The sequence below is a fragment of the Podarcis vaucheri genome (assembly GCF_965113315.1).
Source record: "Podarcis vaucheri genome assembly, chromosome: 8".
NCBI classification, from domain to species: domain Eukaryota; kingdom Metazoa; phylum Chordata; class Lepidosauria; order Squamata; family Lacertidae; genus Podarcis; species Podarcis vaucheri.
In genome coordinates this window covers 38196525-38220021 of record NC_138766.1, presented here as the reverse complement: position 1 = coordinate 38220021, position 23497 = coordinate 38196525, and the positions used below count along the sequence as shown (strand labels likewise).

The 23497-nt window shown below is 40.7% G+C and overlaps 1 protein-coding gene across 5 annotated transcripts in view; it reads left to right on the top strand.

Annotated features, from left to right (window-relative positions):
• Window positions 1-2085: 2085 nt before the first annotated feature.
• The window catches only part of ZNF236 (zinc finger protein 236), a 52075-nt gene continuing 30663 nt past the window's right edge, over window positions 2086-23497 (top strand). The window contains exons 1-12 of one of the 5 annotated variants that reach the window (XM_082235247.1): window positions 2086-2189; window positions 5580-5722; window positions 6563-6727; window positions 6999-7177; window positions 9181-9305; window positions 12213-12385; window positions 14095-14241; window positions 16163-16234; window positions 18704-18868; window positions 19848-20061; window positions 21508-21780; window positions 22924-23127. In XM_082235247.1, the coding sequence (XP_082091373.1) occupies window positions 2126-2189; window positions 5580-5722; window positions 6563-6727; window positions 6999-7177; window positions 9181-9305; window positions 12213-12385; window positions 14095-14241; window positions 16163-16234; window positions 18704-18868; window positions 19848-20061; window positions 21508-21780; window positions 22924-23127 (1924 nt within the window). In that variant the 5' untranslated portion in view covers window positions 2086-2125. The other 4 variants (XM_082235250.1, XM_082235248.1, XM_082235251.1 and 1 more) reach the window with 4 other exon arrangements.

The following is a 23497-nucleotide window of genomic DNA, read 5'->3' as shown; positions in this document are numbered from 1 at the left end:
GAGATACCGCTGTTCACTCTCCTGTTGCATGGCTACTGCCTTTTCAATGTCACTTAAACTGTGGCTGAATGAGCATAATAAATACAAGTGGTAAGAATACTGTAATAAATATGAATTCAGAGGGAGGCACATGAATCAGAACTGAAGCCTGATGCTCAAAATGCAGGCATAGTTAAATGGGTCTATAATCAGTAGCCACCAACAGTGCAACCCTAACCACGTTTGCTCAAAGCAAGTCCTGCTAAATTCACTGGGACTTACTCCTATATCAGAGTGTACGGGTGTCAGGGGAGGAGTCGTACCTCTGGTGGGTGACACGTCATGGTCCTTCTGGGGTAGTTTGCCTGTCTTTAGTCCCCATCCCCATCTCTGCTCTCACCTATGGCTCCTAGAAGCTGTCAGCATTCAACAGTGGCCACATCCCAGGAACGGCTTTGACTAGCGGGCAAAACCAAGTGAGGGTAGCCGATGGGTCTCAAACCCTCAGCGAGTTAGGGACTTCCCCTGCATGCAAATACAGGCTCTGGCAGAATTAGGAGACAAGACCAATAGTGGGTCCAGTTTCTGTACATGTTGTAGAGTGAAGTGAGGGGCAGATGGGGATTGCCAGCCTGGTAAGGTAGCCCTTCTAGAATGAAGAGAGCCAGTGTGGTGTAGTGGTTAAGAGTGGTAGTCTCGTAATCTGGGGAACCGGGTTTGAGTCTCCGCTCCTCCACATGCAGCTGCTGGGTGACCTTGGGCCAGTCATACTTCTTTGAAGTCTCTCAGCCCCACTCACCTCACAGAGTGTTTGTTGTGGGGGAGGAAGGGAAAGGAGAATGTTAGCCGCTTTGAGACTCCTTAAAGGGAGTGAAAGGCGGGATATCAAATCCAAACTCTTCTTCTTCTGAAAGCTTTGATTCTAAACCTTTGCTAGTTTGTGGGACGTAAGGTTAAGGAGCAAACCCTCCATGAATTTAGTGGGGAGTCACTAAAAGGGTTGGATGGACCCTGTATGCCTTTTTCTGGTAAAGCTGGTGTCAAACATATTGCTCTGCTCTCCTTTGGCCCACATCAGCAGAGGTAAGGTAAAGGTAAAGGACCCCTGGATGGTAAAGTCCAGTCAAAGGTGACTATGGGAGTGCAGAGCTCATCTCGCTTTCAGGCCGAGGGAGCCGCAAACATCTTTCCAGGTCATGTGGCCAGCATGACTAAACCCCTTCTGGTGCAACGGAACACTATGACGAAAACCAGAGCGCACAGAAAGACCGTTTACCTTCCTGCCGCAATGGTACATATTTATTTACTTGCATTGTTGTGCTTTCAAACTGCTAGGTTGGCAACAGTTGGGACAGAGCAATGGGAGCTCACCCTGTCGTGGGGATTCGAACCAACAACCCCGAGAGGCTCAGTGGTTCAGACCACAGCGCCACCTGCATCCAATCACAAAGGGGATCTTGTTGTCTTGCTCCCCAGGAGGTCTCTTTGGTCTGCTGCTAACACAGCAGTCTGACTTCACCACTTGGAGGTGTCCTCCATTGTCTCTCGAGACAGATGGATGCCAACAACATCCCCTTACTGAGTACAGTATGCTTAAAGTCTGCAGCACAAAGCTTGTTCAGTTATTCAGCATTCAAAAAGGGAAAGTTTCCCATCGGAATATAATTGACGGATGCGAACAGTTCCTTCCAGGTCACTGAGATTAGAACTGCTGCCTGCCTCTCTGCACTGGGGGCGCAAGATCTCCGTACCCCTCATCGCCAACACACATTACAGTAACTTAAGCTGCCACCCTTCTTCCTGTTGCCGACCGCATGCTATTTATTGTGGGCACGACGCATGCGCTTATTTCCCCGCCGCCGCCTCCCGAGTCGCGCGTGCGCGCTAGCACCAGCCCTCTTTCGCATCCGTGTTTTCCTGCCCCTCGCTGGCCGCGCGCACCCCTGTATGTGTGGGCGCGCGCGGCCGCTTCAGACGCGCGTTCTGGCTTTTCACCCCCCCTCCCTCCCTCCCCTCAAGAGTTCGAACCGCCCAACCGCCTCTCCCTCCGCCATCGTTGCGTGAGGGGTGTGTGCGCGCGCGCGCACGCGCGCGCGACGGACCGAAGGCACAGGGGAGGGGGGAGGGAAAGGGGGAGGGGGCAATCATGCCGCGGGGGCGGCCTCCAAAACCCGGCGGTAGAGAAAACACCAAAGCAGCCACCGAGTCAGGTAAAAAATAAAAAATAAAAAGAGGAGGAGGCGCGGCCGGGCTCAGCAAAAGAGAAAAGCAAGAGCAAAACAAAACGTCTCCGGGCGCCGGGCTGAATCCCTCACATCGCTCGCGCAGGGTGAGAAAGGCACCGCGAAACAATCCGCCGGGCCTCGCATATAGTCCCCGGATATGGAGGAAGGCGAAGGAGGAAGGCCGGGCCTATTGTGCGAGGGACTTAGTGTGCGGCCGGCCCTGTGCGGAATGATACCGAGCTAACTCCGCGCAGCCGGAGGCGGAGGAGCGCATGTTGCTACCGCCGCGCGCGCTTATAAATCTATATATAGAGGGAGGGACGGCGAGATTCTGTCAGAACGGGCGAAGGAAGGGAAGCGGGACGGGGAGCGAGGAGGAGGAGGAGGGCGGCGGCGGCAGCGGGGTTGGGCGGCGGCGTCTCCTCTTCTCCCCGTTTGAGGCGCCCTTTCTAAGGCGATCGGTGGCGCGGGGGAAATGGGGGGTTCCCATCGCGGGGTGGTTTTCATCCCGGGGCGAGGGATGCGCTCTGCAGGCGTCCGTGTGAAGGGACGGGCTTTCCCGCAGCCTCGAGAGGAATGCGGGCGGCACCACCTTTGCGGGCGCTCGGTTCCTCTCTCTGGAGCCTTGCTTGAGCAGTACCGTGCCTTCACCCTCCGGTGCTCCGCGACCATGTCGGAAGGCAGGAAGGCTGTGTGTAGTAGTGGCGGTGCGGGGTCTGCTTTGTGTTCTTATTCCCAGAGCCCCGAGACCCACCAAGGTGCAAAAAGGGCAGGCTCTGAAAATGGGAGAATTCTCAGCCAGGGATTAGTTCCGAGTACCAGAACTCGGATGAAGTCTTAACTCTCACACAAACCACTCCGTTCCTGGATTCTCCAAGCTGACTTCATTTCAGCAGCTTAGGTAGAGAGGGAAACCCATTTCGTCCTTGCAGTTCCTAGACAACTTGGGGTCAGATCCTTGCTGACGCTGCCCACCTCTGCTTTCAAATCCGTGGAACTTTTGAGGCCCTGGCACTCTTTGTACTCCAGTCCTGAGCCTTTTTATCCTAAAAAGCAAGGTTAGGGCATCATAGGGGACCGTTGCTCCTCTATTCCAGGTGTTGATGGCTTGGGGGTTTTTTGTACAGTACTTCCTGAGCAGAGGAGGGGGTGCTGTGCTTTGTGGCCAGGCCATAGCAATGTTCTGTTGTACTTAACATCCTATGGTAGTACCAGAGATGGTGAACCTGTGGCCCTCCTGATGTTGTTGACCACAACTCCCATCCATTGTGGCAGCATGGCTAATGGTCAGAGATGGGAGTTGTACTGCAGAACACCTGGAGGGCCACAGGTTCACCAGCCTTTGCCTATCCATCCTTTGTCCTGAACTTGATGGAACTTTTTTCTGAGTAGGCATGATTGAAGTATTACATTTAGGTAGATTTTGGATATAAAAGACAGGGAAACTAAATATAATATTTTCTTGCATCTATTTTCCGCCCCCACCCCTGCATCTCAAGTGTAATTGGCTTTTGTTTTGCTCATCTTGCCCCAGTTCTCAAACCATTAAAAAAAAAAAAACTACTTGAAAGTTAGATATCTCTTCTACAGCTGTTGTTGCTTTAAAAACCAAAAACCTGACCCATTGCATAGCTTGCTGGGCACAATCCCAGCTGGTGAAACAGCAGCAAGTTGGTGGTGGCAATTTTCTCAGATTGTGTGCCGTTTCCTGCTTCAACCCATTGTTCTAAATGCCTGCTGTGAGAGTTGGAGGAGCCCAAATCCAGCTGGTGAAATAGCAGTTGATGATTTAGTAGTTGTATACCCACATCTGTCTACTGCTCTAAATTGATCACTTTCTTCCACGTTCAGTATTTGACACCTTCCGCAGGTGGGTCCCCAAAAGAATCACGTTGTGAAGGGACCAAGAATAAACATACCAATGGGTTTATGAAATGGATTCAAATAAGTTGGCCAAATTTCAGAGGAAAAGTTAAAAACCCAGGCATACCTGACCATCTCGTTATGGCTGTTGTAGATGATAGTTGAGGCCTGATGGAGCTGGTCCTTGGCAGCGGTGATGAAGAGGCCTTGCAGTCTGCTTTTTTTATAGGCTGCTGTACATTACACTTGTGGGGTATCTCATTAAAGTTTCCTGTATTTCTTAAACATGTTTTCCTGCATCCCTGCTTATAGTCTGAGTGTATCTCCACAACAAAAGTGAATTTGTTGCTGTGAGCAGTGATAGGAGACATTTCTTCCTTAAAAACACCTCACATTAGAGTAGTCACAAAGATGAAGTGATGAAATCACACTGAGAGCCAGTGTGATGTATTGGTTAGAGTACTGGACTAGGACATAGGAGATCGGGGTTCATGTCCCCACTAGCCATGAAGCTCACTGGGTGACCCCGGGCCAGTTACTGTCTCTCAGCCTAACCTACCTCAAAGGGTTGTACTTAGGATAAAATGGGGATGGGAGAACTATGTAGATTGAGCTCCTTTGAGAAAAAGGTGGCCTAGAGAAATAGAATGAATTTATATTAGTACCTAGCAGCTCTGGTCTTCTGTACTAAAAGGGAAGACTGCGAAGTTGGTTACACTTCTTTTGGCGGGAAGGCTCCAACCACAAAACAAGTCAGTATCTTGTTTCAAAAACTATGAAAGAAGCCTACATTCACATTTTACTTACTGTTTAGGGAGACAGTTTCCTTTTTGAACTTTACACTATTTTTAGAATTAGTATCGGTTACAAAACACAAGATGGACAGAGTGTAATATGTACAGGTGCTGAAGTAAACAAAGTGAACAATGTGCAGTCTTTAAAAATCAGAACTAAGTTGATATCTGTGAGTACAATCTTGATACCACAACTTAGCCCATTGATTACACTAGGTTTTTGTATGCCTAATTCCACAAAGGATCAGGCTGTTAAGAATCCCTCAACACAATAATACATAATAAACATGCAGATAGTTCTACAAATTTAGCTTATTTTTAATAGTATTGTAATTAACATTCTGTTGTGTATTTGGGGTCTTGAGAACAGGATACAAGAGTTGCAAGTACACCTTTCTATTTAGATTGTTCACTGTGTCTGCAGTCGTTTATTATATTTTATGTAACTTCTGAAATCACTGTGATTATACAAGAATAAATAAGAGGATTGCAACCTATGTAACCTGAAAAGTTTGTTACAAATTAAAGGGGAAAGAAAGGTTAGCTTGTGTTTTTAATATGTGCTGTTGAGAGCTTTAGGCAATGAAATAACTTATTTTCAAATTATTCATATTTTTTACAATAACAAAACTAGAAAAAACATACAAAACTTTTGAGCAGCTGTAAAATAAGCAATCAGAACAAGTTTCATTAAAAAAAGTTTATTATTATTTTGTAGATGGTGTTCTAACACTGAATACAGAGAACAATAATTATACTCAGCAAGTACCAAACATCCGTAAGTGTGAGATCTGCTTTCTGTCTTTTTCGAAAGACACACAATTCCAGCGCCATATGAGGGATCATGAGCAAAATGACAAGGTGAGTATCTCAATAAATCTGAGTAGCTCTTGTGACAAAATGACTGATGTGGAATAGGTGCACAAATCTTCATTTAATTTCATGAATCAAATTCCAGGGTTCTTTGTAAACCTAATTTTGAGGAAGCTTAATAACATGGAGCCTTCCTACCTCTTGTCATATGCATATCCAGGAAGATATAAGATATATCACATTTTGAAAGACACTATTCTTGTTTCCAGCTTAGGAAGAAATGACTGTATTTGGGGCATAACAGCTTACTCGAGCCACTGAATATATAAATCTATTAATAATCTAGGAAACAACAATATAAAAATTCAAGCTTTATCATGATTCTGCCCTGTTTTGTAATGCCACTGTTTTAGGCAATACAGAAGATCTTAATATATTTAAAATTCTGTTGCACAAATTAAAAATCTAGGATCATAATAAGGGAAGAAGTAAATGAACAGTCATTTTCCAGTGAAATGTTTCAGGTTTGCTTTCCTCTCTTAAAGCTGAAATGTGTAAATCTCAGTTATCACTCCAAAAGTGCATTGTGTGGGGAAAGTTTTAAGGTGTGTTGGCATAAAGATGGTTTTATAAAGATAGTAAATAAATGCTGTAATACGGTGTGGAAAAGGAAAGGAAGGCCATTGCAGAGATTTGAAGTTTTACTGTTTTGGCAGCTTGCACCATTTCATTTGGCCTTCGTTACTTACTTAAGGAGTTTATATACTAAACCAGTGATGTTTTTGTGGTGGTTTACAATCATAATGATGTGACCTCTGTCTCTTATATTTTCTTGTCAATGGAATTATGAAGCTTAAATATTGCCTTGATTTTGTTTTTCACAAACAGCCTCATCGATGTGACCAGTGTCCGATGTCGTTTAATGTTGAGTTCAACCTTACACTGCATAAATGTACCCACAATGGAGAAGACCCTACTTGTCCTGTGTGCAACAAAAAATTCTCTAGAGTGGCTAGTCTTAAAGCTCATATTATGCTTCATGAAAAGGAAGAGGTGACTATTATCTTCATTTTTGAAGCACATACAGAATACAAAGATGTGGAGGGGAGTAGGGAACTCTTTTTTTGACTTGCAAATGGTGTCGTGCTTAATAAATTCCACCAAGGATTTTTTGACGTATGTGTGACCCTGATCCCAGATTGTTATAGTCAGTTTTTCTACCAGCAAAGGATTGAAAATGCTTAAAGTGATGAAATGTTATTATAAAGTAATGTATTTTTATGCTGTTTTAGAAAAGAATCAAACCAGTTTACTATCTTTGCAGAATCTTATATGTTCAGAGTGTGGAGATGAGTTTACTTTGCAGAGCCAGCTGGCCTTACACATGGAAGAACACCGTCAAGAATTGTCTGGAAGCAAAACCCATATCTGTAAAACCTGTAAGAAAGAGGTTGAAACATCTTCCCAACTAAAGGAGCACATGAAAACTCATTACAAAATAAGGTGAGAATAGCTAAACGACTAAACAACAAGTAGGTTAAAAGCTCAGTAACTTCTCTGGCTGACCCATCATGCTTGCCTTCCTCAGAAACTCTAGGATGAACACCCATAAGCAAAAGTAGGCCAACCAGATTTCACGCTGATATCTTAACTCGGGTAGCTATTACCATGAAACATCATCCTTACGCCTAGGTGAAGTTCCATGTGAAGCACAACAGTTAGTAAAGCTGACAGGGTTTTGTTATGCATCCTTCCTTCATTAATTCAAGTGACTTTTCGTATTGTTGCTTAAACACTGCTAAACATGTCAGGAATATTTTATTTCACGCAGATAATTCAGGCCTTTTGATTGGCAAGAATACTGTGGAGGAAGATAAATGAGCAAAAGTAAAAATTATCTAGGAAAGCAGAACATCAATTCAGTAACGGAGCTGTTTATAACTAATACTCTGACTTAATTTTAGATGTTAAGCTGCTTTAGTGTTGCCCACTCAACTCAGAATTGTGGGAATTCTGTACATACATTTCTGCTGTGCCTAAGGTGTAGGATTATGAAGGAGTGTGTGTACGTGTACTTTTGAAACAAGGAAGTACACATGTATACTGTGCACATGGCCTATCTGACATCATATTCCATGTGGGAGATGGCAAGCACCCTTCTTAAGTTTTTAAAAGCACTTGTATTCATTGTATTTGAACGCGGGTGGCGCTGTGGGTTAAACCACAGAGCCCAGGGCTTGCTGATCAGAAGGTCGGTGGTTCGAATCCCTGCGACGGGGTGAGCTCCCGTTACTCGGTCGCAGCTCCTGCCAACCTAGCAGTTTGAAAGCACGAAGCGCAAGTAGATAAATAGGTACCGCTCTGGCGGGAAGGTAAACGGTGTTTCCATGTGCTGCTCTGGTTTGCCAGAAGTGGCTTAGTCATGCTGGCCACATGACCCAGAAGCTGTACGCTGGCTCCCTTGGCCAATAAAGCAAGATGAGCGCTGCAACCCCAGAGTCAGCCACGACTGGACCTAATGGTCAGGGGTCCCTTTACCTTTACCTTTATTCATTGTATTTATTTATTTCATAAAATTTATACACCTCTTGATTGTAAAAAACCTCAAAGCAGTTCACAGAAGATAAAATAGTAATACCAAGGAAAAAAAACAGCACCAAACTTTTAAAACAAAGAAAAGTTAAAATACTAAAACAGATTAAAATAATCTCAGCTTTCTAAGCATGTGGGTGGACTTGCCTAAACAAGAATGTGTTTAGCTGTCACTGAAAAAAGTACAATGAAGGTGCCTGCATGATCTCAATAGGCAAGAAGTTCCAAAGTTTAGGCGCTGCCACACGAAATGATCGAGTCCATACAAATGCGGAACAGGTATGATGTGGCTTCTGTAATAGTGCCAGTGCTGCCAGTTGTAGATAGGGCACATGTGGGGTAAGGCAGTCTCATAGGTAAATTGCTCCCAAGTTGTTTATTTAAACGTTCACGGCTTCATTAATCAGGAGATAGCTGCAGTGTGTTTGACAGTAATCAAGTGCCTACTGGGTTTCTTTTGTTGTCTGTGTTTGATACGGATTCAGCTTGGAAAGTTTGTAATGAAGCCATAATTATGGTTTGCCCTGTACAGGCAGACCTCGGGTTAAGCGCATTTGAGTTGCGCTCCGCGGCAACCCAGAAGTAACGGAGTGTGTTACTTCTGGGTTTCGCCGCTTGCGCAGAAGCTGTGAAAAGCGACGTGCACGTGTGCAGATGTGCCATGGCCAGTTACATTTGCTTCTATATGTGAACGGGGCTCTGGAACGGATCCCGTTCATATCTAGAGGTACCACTGTATTGTTACCAGTAAAGCATCTACAATACTGTATACCTGGCCTTCATTTCTAATTCCAATTCTCTGTAGAACCAGAATTAGTTGGGATAATGATGGTAATCTGTTTACCTTTCAAATGAGGTGATAACATTGCAATTGAATTCACCATAATATTTAACTGCTTAATATATGTCTACAGGATATCAAACAGCAGGTCATACAACAGAAATATTGACAGAAGTGGGTTTACATATTCATGTCCACACTGTGGAAAGACTTTCCAGAAACCAAGTCAGCTAACACGGCATGTTCGAATACACACAGGTAAGATGAATAAATCTACAGAGAGATGTGTTTGAAAATGTGTATAGACTTCAGATAACCTAATGAACACACACTGCTTGCTTTTGCTTCCCTATATAAACTTTTTAGTTAAATGGGAGAATTGAATTCCTTACAACTGTTGATGCTAATTCACAAAAGAAGATCTCCAGCTGAGTTGGGAGGTTCAGAACACAGCTCAAGCTGCGCCAGCTTAACACTCTCATCTTCGGCTCAGCTGGGATCCAGTGGACTGAGCCCTAGCTGGGCAGATCTTAAGCTGGTGTAAGCCCTAAAAAAGGGATGTGATGGGACCTGAATTATGCTGGATGTTAAGCAGGTTCAGCTCAGTCACATGACTTGGCAACCTGGTGTAAGTTAAAAAGGGTGGCGTTAACTCAAACACTATTTTGAAGGCTTGCTTTCTCGCTACCAGGCATAAGGTGGCTCAATTGTCCGGTGGATCTTTAACACTGGTTTAACTTACACTGGCTTGTTTTATGACAGCTTTTAGTGTATAGGATTGCTCCCTCAGTGTGAAATGGGAGTTAGGAGCATAAATTGCTGTATACAAATTATATGAATGGGGTCTGCTTGTAGTAGGTGCCAGTTTTCGTTGAAGTTTTATTTGGAAAGGGAGCAATGCACAAAATATTAGATGTTCAAGGTTCAGTGTTGTCCTGTGCTATGTGTACAGCCTGTACAACCTGGGCCATGTGAACTGACTCAAATACATCAATTTGCTTTTGTCAAGTTTTACTGAAATAACCTTGCAGTTTCCCACTCATGTTATTGAATGGAATAATGAACAGCTGTTTCTGGGTGAACAGCTTGCTCCTGTCTCTTCAAGTTTTGTTGACCTTTTAACTTAAATTTTCATCCTCTTTCCCTTGGCATTTATTCTCTCAAGCTGGCTTCTGATGCATATTGGCAGGCAAGCTTAATGCAATCATTTTAGACCGTATGGCATGTATATATTGAAATTCTGTGTGGATAAGCTTTAATTAGTATTCTGATATTTGGTATGACCCTAACTATCAAACATTTTGCCCATTAATGTGTATTAAATAATTTTAATGAAAGTACAGTGGTGCCCCGCAAGACGAACGCCTCGCGAGACGAAAAACTCACAAGACGAAAGGTTTTTTCGTTTTCGAGTTGCTTCGCAAGACGAATTTCCCTATGGGCTTGCTTCGCATAACGAAGCTTGCCCCCGCACACCGGACCTCTTTTGAAGCAAGGGGCAGCGGGGAGAAGATTGCTTCTCCCCGTTGCCAGCCCCGCAATCTCCGGGGACAGAGGGGAAGGCGCGCGTGCGCCTTCCCCTCTGTCCCCGGACCCCTTTTGAACCAAGGGGCGGCAACGGGGAGAAGCGATTCTCCCCGCTGCCCCTTCCCTTGCTTTAAAAGAAGTCCCCTCTGTCCCCGGACGGTCTCCATAGGAACACATTGATTGATTTTCAATGCATTCCTATGGGAAACCGTGCTTCGCAAGACGAAAAACTCGCAAGAAGAAAAAACTTGTGGAACGAATTAATTTCGTCTTGCGAGGAACCACTGTAAATTTAATTCTCAGAAATGCGGAATAATAGTTTTACAAGGACCCCCTTGTTATATGTGAAATGTAGAAAATGGCCACAAGAGGTCAGCCTTGGCCCTAGTTTAAGAATTACCGTAACTATTTCAGTCCCTCCACTACCACCCCATGAAATATATTCGATTTTCAGGACTTAAGTATATATTGAGGAGTTAGATGTTTAAATCAATGTAAGAGAGATGCAAGCTCCTACAGCTCACTTTAGATTGGCTTGAAAATGACCCCAGGTATTTTGTTGGTTATGGCTTTTCAAAGTGACAAATAGGCAAGACCCCTGTTGTCTACCCTAAGAGTCACAGACAAGCAAAACTTGCTGATCCACGCCAAAGTCCACACTAACAGAAAAAAACCCCAAATGCCTCTCAAAAAGCTACAAACTCATATCGTCCTTTAAGAAACAAGCGAAACATCTCCTCAAAAGGCAAAAACCACATTCACCTCCCCAAATCATCCCTGCTCACCAAAAAAAACAAGCAGGCAACCCTCCTCCCACCAAATGGGCAGAACATCCTTTCAATTCCCCAAACTTATGAAGTAGCAATGGGGTCACTCCAGCTGCCCTGCTCTCTTCCTTTGTTTGCTGAGAGGAGTATCTCTGGGACCAAATGGAGCCTTGATATATGCTCAGTTTGTTTATTTGCCTTGAAGAGTTCCATTTTTAGTCATTTAAGTACTTGGTAAAATTATGGAAATGTAATCAAGTATTTCTTAGTTGTGGTTTAATAGAAGCATGAGCCCCTCATTTACTCGGTTCTCCCCAGGATTGTGAGTTATGTGATTGACCCTTTCCATCCTCATGATCTTGTTACAGCCCTGCTCCATACACAGCCCAGCTACAGCCAATCTGTGTGCATTGAGTAATGGAGCTTCAGGCTGTACTGGATGGAGTGTATGGAGGACTTCCCATTGCTACTTCAAGCCCAGGTTTACAGTAGCACGGTGTGTGCATATGCAGATTCTGAAAGCTGATATAAGTGTGTCTTGGAAGTCTCCAGGACTGTTCATCCAGAAAAAGTTGGTGGGGCCATTCGCTAAATAAGTACTTTTTATTGATGGGCTAATAAGTATACAAAGCAATATGATACTTATTTATGTATAGTTGAGAAGGATGATCAGACAAAAAATTACAATGTTTAGGGGGCTATTTTATCTACGAATGTTTGCTAGAGGGAAAAAATACGGGTTTCCAGTAGAGTATTGTAATCATAGCTCTGTTTTACTGTACTGTTTTACGCCAATTGCATTTAGAAATTGTTACCAATGAAAACTCATATTTCTGTTTTATGTGTGTGTATAAATATTTATTTTTGTTAGGTGAAAGGCCATTTAAATGCAGTGAATGTGGAAAAGCATTTAATCAGAAGGGGGCATTGCAAACCCATATGATTAAACACACCGGTGAAAAACCCCATGCCTGTGCCTTTTGTCCTGCAGCCTTTTCTCAGAAAGGCAATCTTCAATCACATATTCAGAGAGTTCATTCAGAGGTAAATAGCACAGCTCATTTCTGTTATTGGCTACACACTTTAAATGGCAACAGGTCCTGAATTAACATCTTCATCTATATTCAATGCCTGCAATTTCTGAAACATTCATTTTATGGTCTAATACTAGATAGAAGAAAAACATTTGGTTTCTTTTGTTTTCGATGCATCTATAGATTTCCATGGAATTGTAGTAGATAATTTTCAGTCACGTTTTTTATTTCTTTCATGAAAAGTTCTTGCTTTCTGGGGAAGGGAGGAAATTTTTTTCCCTTACATTGTTTTTACACCTGCCCCTTCCCCCTTTTTGCCCCTTCAGTGCAGCCACTAACAGCTATCATTACTTGCCCCCTTGTCTGTTAGATTCCATATTGTCTTCACAGTCACCCTATTTTCATCAGCCTCTTCCAGACAGGAGAGGAGAAGGACTTGCTCTGCCTGATTGCTGAGCAGCCTACTAAGGGGTATCGTCGTTAGAAATATTGGTGGATGATAATAGTGAAGTAGCAGTGATAATGGCAGAGTTCAGAAAGAATAAGATGAGGAGGTGTTCCATTGAAAGGGGATGGAGATTTAAGCGTGAAAGGTGTACAAAGGGCAGAGGCAGTATGAGTTCCAAAAAAACCATCTGTGAAATGTCACTGGTAATAGTGCTTGATATCAGCTGTAGTAAAAAAATTTATATAGCTCCTTCTGGAGCACACAAAAGCAGTTGTTCACTAAACTAATACTCCCCTGGTAAAGAGCTGTTTTAGGGCAAAAGTAGAGATGCTAGCAATGTTTTTCATTCTTGGCCTGAATATAAGCTTGAGAAGTTTGAAGTTTTTATCTCAAAGAAGAGCTGAGCATTGCAAGGTTCCCAAATCATTCTCCTTAGACTAAAGGCCAAGTTAGAAAGAATTCCTTACTTACATAGTCACACCTGAACCCTTCTCCACTTCGAAATTTAAACAATACTTTACTGTCCAGGAGAGCAGGGTTGGAGCACTCTAGAACAGGAGTGAGGAAGTGGAAGATGAGATCTTTTCCCTCTCTCCCTCTCCCATGAAGTAGGTTTCCCGTGGTCCTTCAGAATGTGGTTCTGGCTTCAGTAGTTGTATTGGCTTTGGAAAGAAGCTGAGCTGTTTCCTGTTGTTGGAGTTAAGTAACTGAGCTTACTTTCTGAGCCACTCTGACACAAGCTGGATGGAAGTCTCTCATCACTATTCAAACTTAATAGGTTTTATAGAATGTTGAATCATCTTTTTTTGTCCTATTTTGATTTGAGCTGCCATCCTCTTTGTGCTTCACTTCCCTGTTCCTACCTCCCAGGTGGCTCCATCTCTAATCTGACACTTTCCTGCTTATATTTTATGCCCCCCCCCAATTTTAATCACAGCATTTATATGAGGTACTAATTAATTTACTTAGTTTCAGCTACCAATCAAGCAAGCCCATTGACATTGTTATTCATGGTTCACTGTGTTTTCCATTTTTGGGGTGGAAGATAGTGTTCATTTGGTGAGTGGAAATAATTACGATATGCACAGTGCTTAATAATATGGCTGGGCTTTTTCAGATCTTTAATGCCTTGAGTTCATCTGTAATGCAAATTTCACTGCTCTGTTAGCTGGGGAATAAAACAGGGCTAAGGAGATACTGGCTATAGTTTGTTGTGGTTGTAATTGCAAAGTTTTAAGACTGAGCATTCCTCTCCTATTTTGTTCCTAAAGGTGAAGAATGGCCCTACGTATAACTGTACAGAATGTAGTTGTATCTTCAAAAGTTTAGGCAGCTTAAATACTCATATCAGCAAGATGCATATGAGTAGCACACAGAATACGACGAGTTCTACTACAGAAACATCTCCCTTGACAACGGTAACCTTTACATTCTCATCTCTTTTGGTAAAGGGAAGCAGACTCCCAATGTCTTTGCTCTTTGAGATAAATATTCTGTTTGTGTATGTGTGAGATATGTCATCACACTTGCTTTAGGTGAGGCAAAATCCAGCAAGAATTCTTTCCTTTAGGTCCCTCTGAAATTAATGGTTTCGCATCACCACAGTCCTCTTGGGCAATGCCTATTCATTTCAGTGAGGCGTGCCTACAGAATTGCCAAGTGAACTGTGCCATTGCCTTAATTTTTCTTTTTTTAAACAGGCGAGTGATAGATTCTTGACAAGTAATTCATTAATTCATTGCCTGGTGTCCCTGTATTGGGGATGTGCACTTTTGATCATTTAATCTTGCCTTGTAAAGCTTGCTTCCCCTTCCTCTAGATTCATCTGTGTATAGAAGATCCAGTACCTTAAGCTTTGTGCATCTGATGAAGTAGGCTCTTGACTGTGAAAGCTCACAGTGTTAGCCTTTAGGGAGCTGCAGGAGTCGTTGTCATTTTGATACAACAGATTTAACACAGTTACTTTTTAAAAACAACTTCAGTGTTTTTATTTTTTTTAAAGGACTCTTTTGACTTTCAGGTATTGCTGTTTTTCATTATTGGAGAAATGCTGGTTTTGTTTGGACCTCACCCTAAACCATATTTAAAATTAAACTATGGTTTAAACATGAACAAGTAGCATACTGGAGCATGCTGCTCAGTTGTCACTTCTGTGGTCCTCTGCTACTCCTTTTGTGTGCCAAGGAAAGAACAGACTGGAGGTTGGCTTCATGATGTACAAACATATCACTTGTGGCTTGTTTCTTGCAAACAAACTAAGTGGTAAGCCCCAAACAAACTGGTTTCTGCTCGTGGTTTGGTTTAGTGAGAAGCAAATCATGAGCATTGTTTCTTATATAACACAAAGCCTGGCGGTGTTTTGTTTCCCCTACCTTCCGGTGTGCTAAAGGAAGGATCAGTGGAGGAGTACAGTGGGGGCTTTTGAGTACCATGCGTTATCATGCTGCTTGTTCATGTTAAATCATAGCTGTATTTCAATACAGTGCTCAGACTATTGCGTTAAAGTCACACATTGCCTTTCTCTTTAATATTCATGTCAGATGCAGAATATTTCTTCCTTTCTAGATAAAATGCACTTAGGGAGAAATCCTGTGCACTAAAAGCTGGCCCAAAAGCAGGCCAGTGCAAAGTTACACCAGATCCAAACCCCGTTCAGCGGCGGGGCTACTGCTTTGGCTGTACTGAAGCCTGGCAGAGGGAAATCAATCCTTTAAACTAGTGTTCCATGCTGGTTTGCCAGGTCATGTGACTGAGCTGAATGGGTTTAGGATTAAGCCTAACCCTTCTCTCTGGTCCTGCCCCTGCCACACCCCTTTTAGGGCATGGTTGAGTCTGAGATCTGTTGTATCTTAAGCTGGTCATTGTGGTGGATATTGCCATAAACTGTCCCCTTAAGGAAACAAATTTAAAGAAAAAAACATTGTGAATTCAAAAATTTAACAAAACCAATTTTATGCAGTAATGTCCTTGTGGCTAAAATAAAAGGAAACAGCTAAGTGTATACTTTAATTTGATTAGCCATTATCTTGCTAGAGTTTTAATAGATTAGTTACCAGCAGTTGCCCTTATTCATTTAAGTGCCACTTATATCCAGTAATCAGGTATACGCTAAAGAGGAAAAGCAGGGTTTTGTATCTTAATTGCTAGAAAAGTAATACAGCTGAAGTAGCTGTGTAAATTAAAAAATGTGATCTAAGAATATGTTTTTCTGTATAATTGAATACTTCTTAAAAAAGCATTATACTGTTTTGCTTGATCTTAATTGGCAGTGGCAGTATAACCTTTTAGATTTGCATATTTTATTTTTGTACAGTTAATGCTTCTATTCTTTTTTCATAGGATTCTGTGGCTCAGCCTCTGACTTTAGCAACAGTTAATTTGCTACAGCCTGTTGATAATAAATGGAAGAATGTGAGTATTCTAATTCTTAGCTTAATTGTGTTGCATTGTTATGGTAAAACATATCTTGCAAAATTTTCCACATCTTTGGATTGTGCTACAAAGTTTATTACATCTCCGTAAAACAGTTCAAAGATGTTGCAAGCTACTTTAGAGACTTCAAAGAACTTTATGCTGTGCGTTTCCACCTTAGGACCCTATTTTAATCATTTGTAAGGGTAATTTTTGTGCAGCTTGCAAGAATGGGGGATGATAATTCAGTGGGAAAAGAATGTCGTGATCCTGTTGCCAGGGTTCACAGAGGGTGCACTTGCATGGTGCATGTAGTCACACGATAAGGGCGATTCCCTCATGGAATGGGGCTGAAGCCAAACCTAAATAGGTGGCTAATGCTATCAGAGTCAGTATTGTATGCCATTTTTTTTTATTTACTTTCAAATGTCTATACCACACTGCCATAACAATATAGCAAGGTGGCGTACAACATATAAACAAGGCTATAATAACATCAGTAAATACTTGTCGGTAAAGAAAGAAAGAAATGTTGCAAAGTTCTGTCTAAACAATATAGCTTTTGAAAGATCTAAATGAAGACATAACTTCTGCTGAACCTCTACTGGCAAGGAGCCTCACAGAACAGGGCCTGCCACCAAAGGCTGAGATCCTGGAAAAGGCTCACAGAACCTCAGGAATGTTGGGTGTGTGCATTGTGGTTTAATAAGAGGTTGATGCTCATGTAAAGTAGCTAAGATTGTAGAAGCACATTTCTGGAATGGGGCCAGTGTGCTTGGTGTGAAAGTAGAAAAGCATTGCTATTGCTAGCTTTTTAATACTTATTGACAGGGTGGACTTGATTTAAATCAGATTGATTTAAATCACGGTTTAAATTACTAGTCAGTAAGACTTGATTTAATTTTTTTTGTTTTTTTTACAGAAAGACTCATTCTTGCTGATATAATCTTAATATTTACAACCAGAGGAAGGTTTCATTTTTGTAATAATAAATTTTCAGAGTAGTTTTTTACATTTATATCAAAAATTACTGATTTGGTTATACTGTTAGAAATACATAGATAATTATGAAATTATTGTGAGGTTTAATAAGTTAACTTTATATTTGGACAACTTTTCTGCTGTACTTTATTGGAAGGAGAAAAATAATCATTTCCTTAATTACAATTTAAACAATTTATTTAACTAAAGCAATAACATTATAGCATATATATCCATGTTTGTTAACTGATGTGGTTAATCATTTTTTGTTGTTTCTTTTAAAAAAACAGAGTTTTAGCACACATGAAAAACTTAAAACAAAACCCTTATTTCCAGGTGAATAGCCTTTGGACTATAATGTAACTTAAGTAGAAAACTATCTTTAGAAAGATTTTTCCTCCTAACACATTTTATTTAAAAAATCTGATTTAAATAAAAAAAAAGTGGGTTTTTTTAAAAAAATCATTGATTTTTATCCCCCCTGCTTATTGATAAAATTTAATAAATAGATGTTCAAAATAGATGTATCTGTGTTCTTTGAAAGTCTTGAACTTTTGTTTGTGTACCCCCCTTACAGAAGGATAATTTTATAATTTAAATTACACCTGTAAATTGATATCTTATTGCCCCTTTCGTAGTTATTTTATTTTATATTATATATTTCTATATTTTGCACTTTTTCTGCAAATATTTAACCAGTTGGCAGATAAATTGGTTCATAAAGGGGAAGAGCATGCTAATATGAATGCACAACAGAAATGAATCCTGGATGTTATTGCTGCAGTACCTTGGAAATTATTGGCTTGCAAGTTCTGTTTCATACTTTCTCATTATTCCAGATATTGTGTGGTTAGAAATGAACTGGTCTTTCAGACTTGACGTTTACATATGGTAATAAATTAAGGTTCATTATTCATTAATGTACATCCTTTGGGGGGGGGGACGACCATATGTGCATTTTTCTAGATAGCCCAAGTTTCTTGAAGTTCATCAGTACATTCATAGTGGTAGTTGAACTAGAACTTTTGAAACCTTTTTCATAGTGATCCAGCTTATGTCCAGAAAGTAAATGGTTGAGCCTCCAAGGGGTGATTTTAAGACAACAAGGTTATTTGTACAGTCTTAATTTCACTTCTTTCATTAACACAAGTTACAGCCAGATCAGTATCACGCAAAGCTTCAATCCTCTTATGAGCAATCTACAAACTTTCATTTATGACTAAACCTTTTCTGACTGATAACAGTTTGTTGGAGTATTTTACTCGGTTGTTGTATGATCCACACTGGTTTTTTATTTGTTTCTGAATGCTATTCATGAATGACACTTTTGAAATACTAGCTCTTAATATAGGGATTACTGTACAATACATGAGTAAGCCAGTCCTGTAAAAAACAACAACAAACAGTTACTTTCCAAATATTTTGTATTGTTTAATTCCTTTACAAATGACATTTGTATATTTAAGACGACATCTCTCTTGTCAACAGACAGAAAATCCAGTAACTTCAGTGGCAGGACATCAAGGTCAGCAGTCTGTAACTGATGTCATTCAGCAACTGCTTGAGTTGTCAGAGCCAGTGGAAAATAATCAGTCTCAGCAACCTGGTCAGCAGCTCAGTATGGCTGTGGGAATAAACAGAGACATTTTGCAGGTAGGGTAAAAGAAACTATTTTGGAACCTTACCTACTCTTTCCTAAAATTTAGTAGGCTGGGTGGGGTGGAGGAAACAACTATCTTCCCTATACGGCGTCAGATCACCTCTAACTTCACCCTGCTAGATTGTGCTGGGAGCTGAGAAGAGTCACATGTGGAGAAAAGAGTACTAGATACATTAGGCTATGGTGAGTGGTCCATGACTGCTTTCATCCTCACCCTAACACAACAATAAAGGAGTGGGTGGTCCTCCAGTTGTTAGACTTCAGCTCCCATCAGTTCCAGCCAGCATGGTCAATGACCTGGTAATGGGAATCATAGATCTACAACATCTGAAAGGCTTCCCATCTCTGCCCTAGTGTTTGCTGTGTTTGATTCCCAGTAGCTGAGGTAAACATAGAAAATTATTGCTTGATGCAAGACTCCTCTGTCCCTAGTGTTGAGCATTCTTGAGGGAATGGCAATAGCAGCTGCTAAGTACTTCTTCCAGTGAGCTTCATTCTCCATTCTTCAGTGTCCAGAGCTGTCTTAATACTGCTTAGTCTCAGCTTTAATAAAAAAAGATAAATATAGGAATTTTGTTTTTTAAAATAATGGCATTATATGACAATTTTTCTTTTAAAAAAGCACTGCTAATTAAGCCTGGTAAAGCTGTAGCTTTTTGGAAACAGAGAATGTTCCTCTAGTTTGACAAAATTCCATTGGGTAATGGATTGAAATTGTTAGGAGTTCTGCTCTGATTTTCTGAAAGAGAGGGTGCTGCATTTGTTAGATTCTAAATATTGCTTCTAATATAACAAGTGACTGTTGACTTCAGATTTTTTCCCCACAAGTTAAAAAAAAAAAAGTTATCTGAAGACTTCAAAATAGTCAAAATAATAATTCTTTGTATAGTTGACTTATTGCATTCTTGCCAAAACCTTTGGTCACATATTTATGAATCATGCACTCAGTTTAATTCATTATGTTTGTCTTAGCAAGCCTTGGAAAACAGTGGGCTGTCTTCAATCCCAGTCTCAACAAATGCAGACTGCAGTGAAAACAAGACTCCTTCAAGTCAGGATGAAAATGCAGAAGTTCAGAATCAAGTCAACACTAGCAATCCAGAACCAATTAAAGAGCAAGAAAATCCAGAAAAAGTAGAGAAAAAGGAAAAAAGAGTTCTGAAGAAAAAATCCCAGTTTTTACCTGGTAATAATGAAATTGTTCACTATACAATACCATTTATTATTGTTTATCACATCCATTTTTCCTTCTTGTCACCATCCCGTGGAACAGATACTGGGTCATTTCAATTCACTAGGAGTCAGGTTCTTTGAAGACAACTTGGCTGGGGATTAGACTAGGATGCAATTTCTGCTTCCTCATTGGAGCCAATCTCTTGTCCTCTTGGGGAATTGGGTGGAAGATTAGATGGGTGAAAATATGAGGTTGGGTGTAGTTTATCAGTCTTGTAAACTTACTCCCCTCCTCCTGGAAGTCCAGGAGGGGTGAGGTGATCACTTTCTGGGTTCTTGATCTTGCCAATCTGTACCAAGGACTCATAACCAGACAGGACTCTTAATCCCAGTATTTCCAAGACTTGGGCATCCTAACCTTCTGGCTAGAAAAATTCCAATCTCCCTCTTTCCATGAGAAAGTTAGCTAATTCTTGCACTGTGCAGAACAAATAACTCTTAATGTGCTCTTCACATCAAAGGGAATGGATGATATGCAGGCAGATAGGTTAAGCAGACAGGATATTTAAGATACCTGGAGTGCATAATACCCTAGTTTTAGCAATGAGAGAGTCTACAATCACATTTATCACAATCCTTTTCCTTGTGGTGCTGTAGCAAAGGATTCAGACCCATTGTAACATCAGTTCCCATGTTCTGGTTTTTCTTGAAGATGGGCTCAAGCAAGGCCTTAAGCCTGATATTCTCAGTGACAACAGACAGACTGTTTTTAGCTGGTGAGGTCCAGTAGGTCTCCTCATGTCCTACTTCTTAGCGCTGCCACACATCTCCCCATTGTAAACTAAATATAATACTCCACCAAACATCTCTTCCGAGGTGTTTACTTTTTAACTCTTAGTCAAGACTGTATTTTTTGTAGTTATTAACTCACAGGCCAGACCTCTGGCCAGACCTTTTCTTAGTTCCTAAAGCCAATTCTCATTTCCATCTTACGCTCTAAAACTTCAGTCAATTCCCCTCCGTTTGCCACTTTTGAGGAGAGTTATGACACCTTAAACTATCTTACCCATGAAAAAACAGTGCTACCTGAATATTCTACTCTTTCCAAATATAATAAACATCTTCTCTTAATTAATACATTTTTCCAGTAGAATTTATTTACGGCAGTTTATCAGTTTAAATAAAACCTCACTGTATAATCTAATTCCATTTATTTCCCCTTGCTTGTTTTATTTTAATTTAATATTATGATTAAAGCTAGTTTCTTATACTTACAATTTTGTTTAAATCTGAGAAGAGCCGTGACTAAAGGGAAATGGAAGATGTCATCACTTTGTTTACCATAATTTAATATTGAGTCTCCTTTTCAAATTCTGACTTCTTTTTCTGAGACTGTTGTATTAATTGTATTTTAAGTAGTAAAATATGTACTTCTGTGATCTCTAAAATTGTATTTCAGGTACCATACGTGAAGAAAACGGAATACGATGGCATATTTGTCCATATTGTTCTAAAGAATTTAAAAAGCCCAGTGATCTAGTGAGACACATCCGCATTCACACTCATGAAAAGCCATTCAAATGTCCGCAGTGTTTCCGGGCCTTTGCTGTGAAGAGCACCCTCACAGCACACATTAAAACACATACCGGCATTAAGGCTTTTAAGTGCCAGTACTGTATGAAGAGCTTTTCTACCTCAGGAAGTTTAAAAGTGCATATTCGCTTACATACAGGTAAGCTGTCACATTTATCTTTTTGTAATACTGAGAGAACTTCCTTAAGAATAGGAAAGTCTTACTGAAAGTTGCTTATGTGCCTTTTACATGCAGGACATTTTATCTGATTAATTAGCAAGAAATCTGAAAATATTTTCCACCCAGTTGTTGTTGTTTTTTACAGTTTTAATCAGTAATATGAAAAACTTCAAATATTTTCGACTTCCAGGTTTGAAATCTTGCCAAGTTCTCACTTTAGCAAGGGATGTTAATTTTTTTTAATTATTAATTCAGGAGCTTCATCTGCATGTCTATTTTAACCAAAGCAGGGCGAGGCAGTGAAATTGTATTGACTTCATGCACTGTTCATAATATTTTACAAAAGAGTTGCCATGTTAGTCTTTTGCAGAAAACACACCAGAACTTTGTTTTTGCTTATCCTCTAATTTACTAGTCCTTAAGATGCCATAAAAGTAAAACTCTTCATTGGTTTTGGCTGTAATATGTAACTGATGCTCAAGTGATTTTCACCTTATGTTTCACATGTATTAGCCCAATAATGCATGATCCTTAAATGACAAAATTGGGATTATAGATGGACTTTATATTACATGTTATGTATGGATAACATGTGGTGGAAAGACGGATGGATGGATGAAATCTTGGTGTTCCACCACAGATTGGTTATACTTACTTTAGTCAGTGTTTGACTGGGACAGTAGTTGACTTTAAGATGTGATTTGAATAAGCATCCTGTAACATGTGCAATATTATTTAAATGTGGATATTGCCAGTGCTGTACTATGTTGCTTTTGGATGTGTATTGCCACCCACGGTCAGGTGTAACTTGTCTCATTTAGCTATGTTTAAGTAGAGCTGGATTGGGTAGTAAATGTTTTGGAGCATGGAAGAGGAGCAGGAAGAAGTGTGCAAGTCCAAATATTGCATATGAACTCAGTGTCCTACACTGGTAGGACATCAGTATCTCACAGACTTTATTTTGCACAGACTTTATCGCACAGACATATTTCACATGCTGAATTATGTATAGAGGCTGTAAAGGGGAAAGTTTCTAGATGAGGTCAAGAAATACATTTACCCTTTTGTCTTGCTTTCAAAGCTGTAGAATATTAAACACATAATACGCTATTTTTTTTTTAGGTATTAGACCTTTTGCTTGCCCACACTGTGATAAAAAGTTCCGAACTTCTGGTCACAGAAAGACACACATTGCCTCTCATTTTAAACACACGGAACTAAGAAAGATGCGGCATCAGCGTAAACCTGCAAAGTTTCGTACAGGAAAGACGAGTGTTCCAGTACCTGATATCCCTTTGCAAGAACCTATACTCATCACAGATTTAGGTAAAGTGTGCACAGTATGATTTGCTTGCATAAAGTCTTACTCTTTAGTTTTAGAATAAAACTAAAAACCAGGATTCCCAGTTGACCAAAGAGATGCCTGAGGAAAATGCTTGTTGATTGCGTTTGGATGGTCATTACTGTGAAAGCTGTTATGTAATTAGGCATGTAGCTTACTTTGTAGTCCTCTGAGCCATTGATTCGGTTAAAGAGACATTTTGGATAGAGCACAGTGTCTGCGGCAGTAATGCAGTTATCATGACTTGCAGCATTACACTTATAACACAAGCTCAGTATGTGGTTCATGGAACAAATCAGATTCGTATGCCTGTAATTGTGTGAAAAGCTGAAAGAAAGCTGTTCCGGAGGGGGG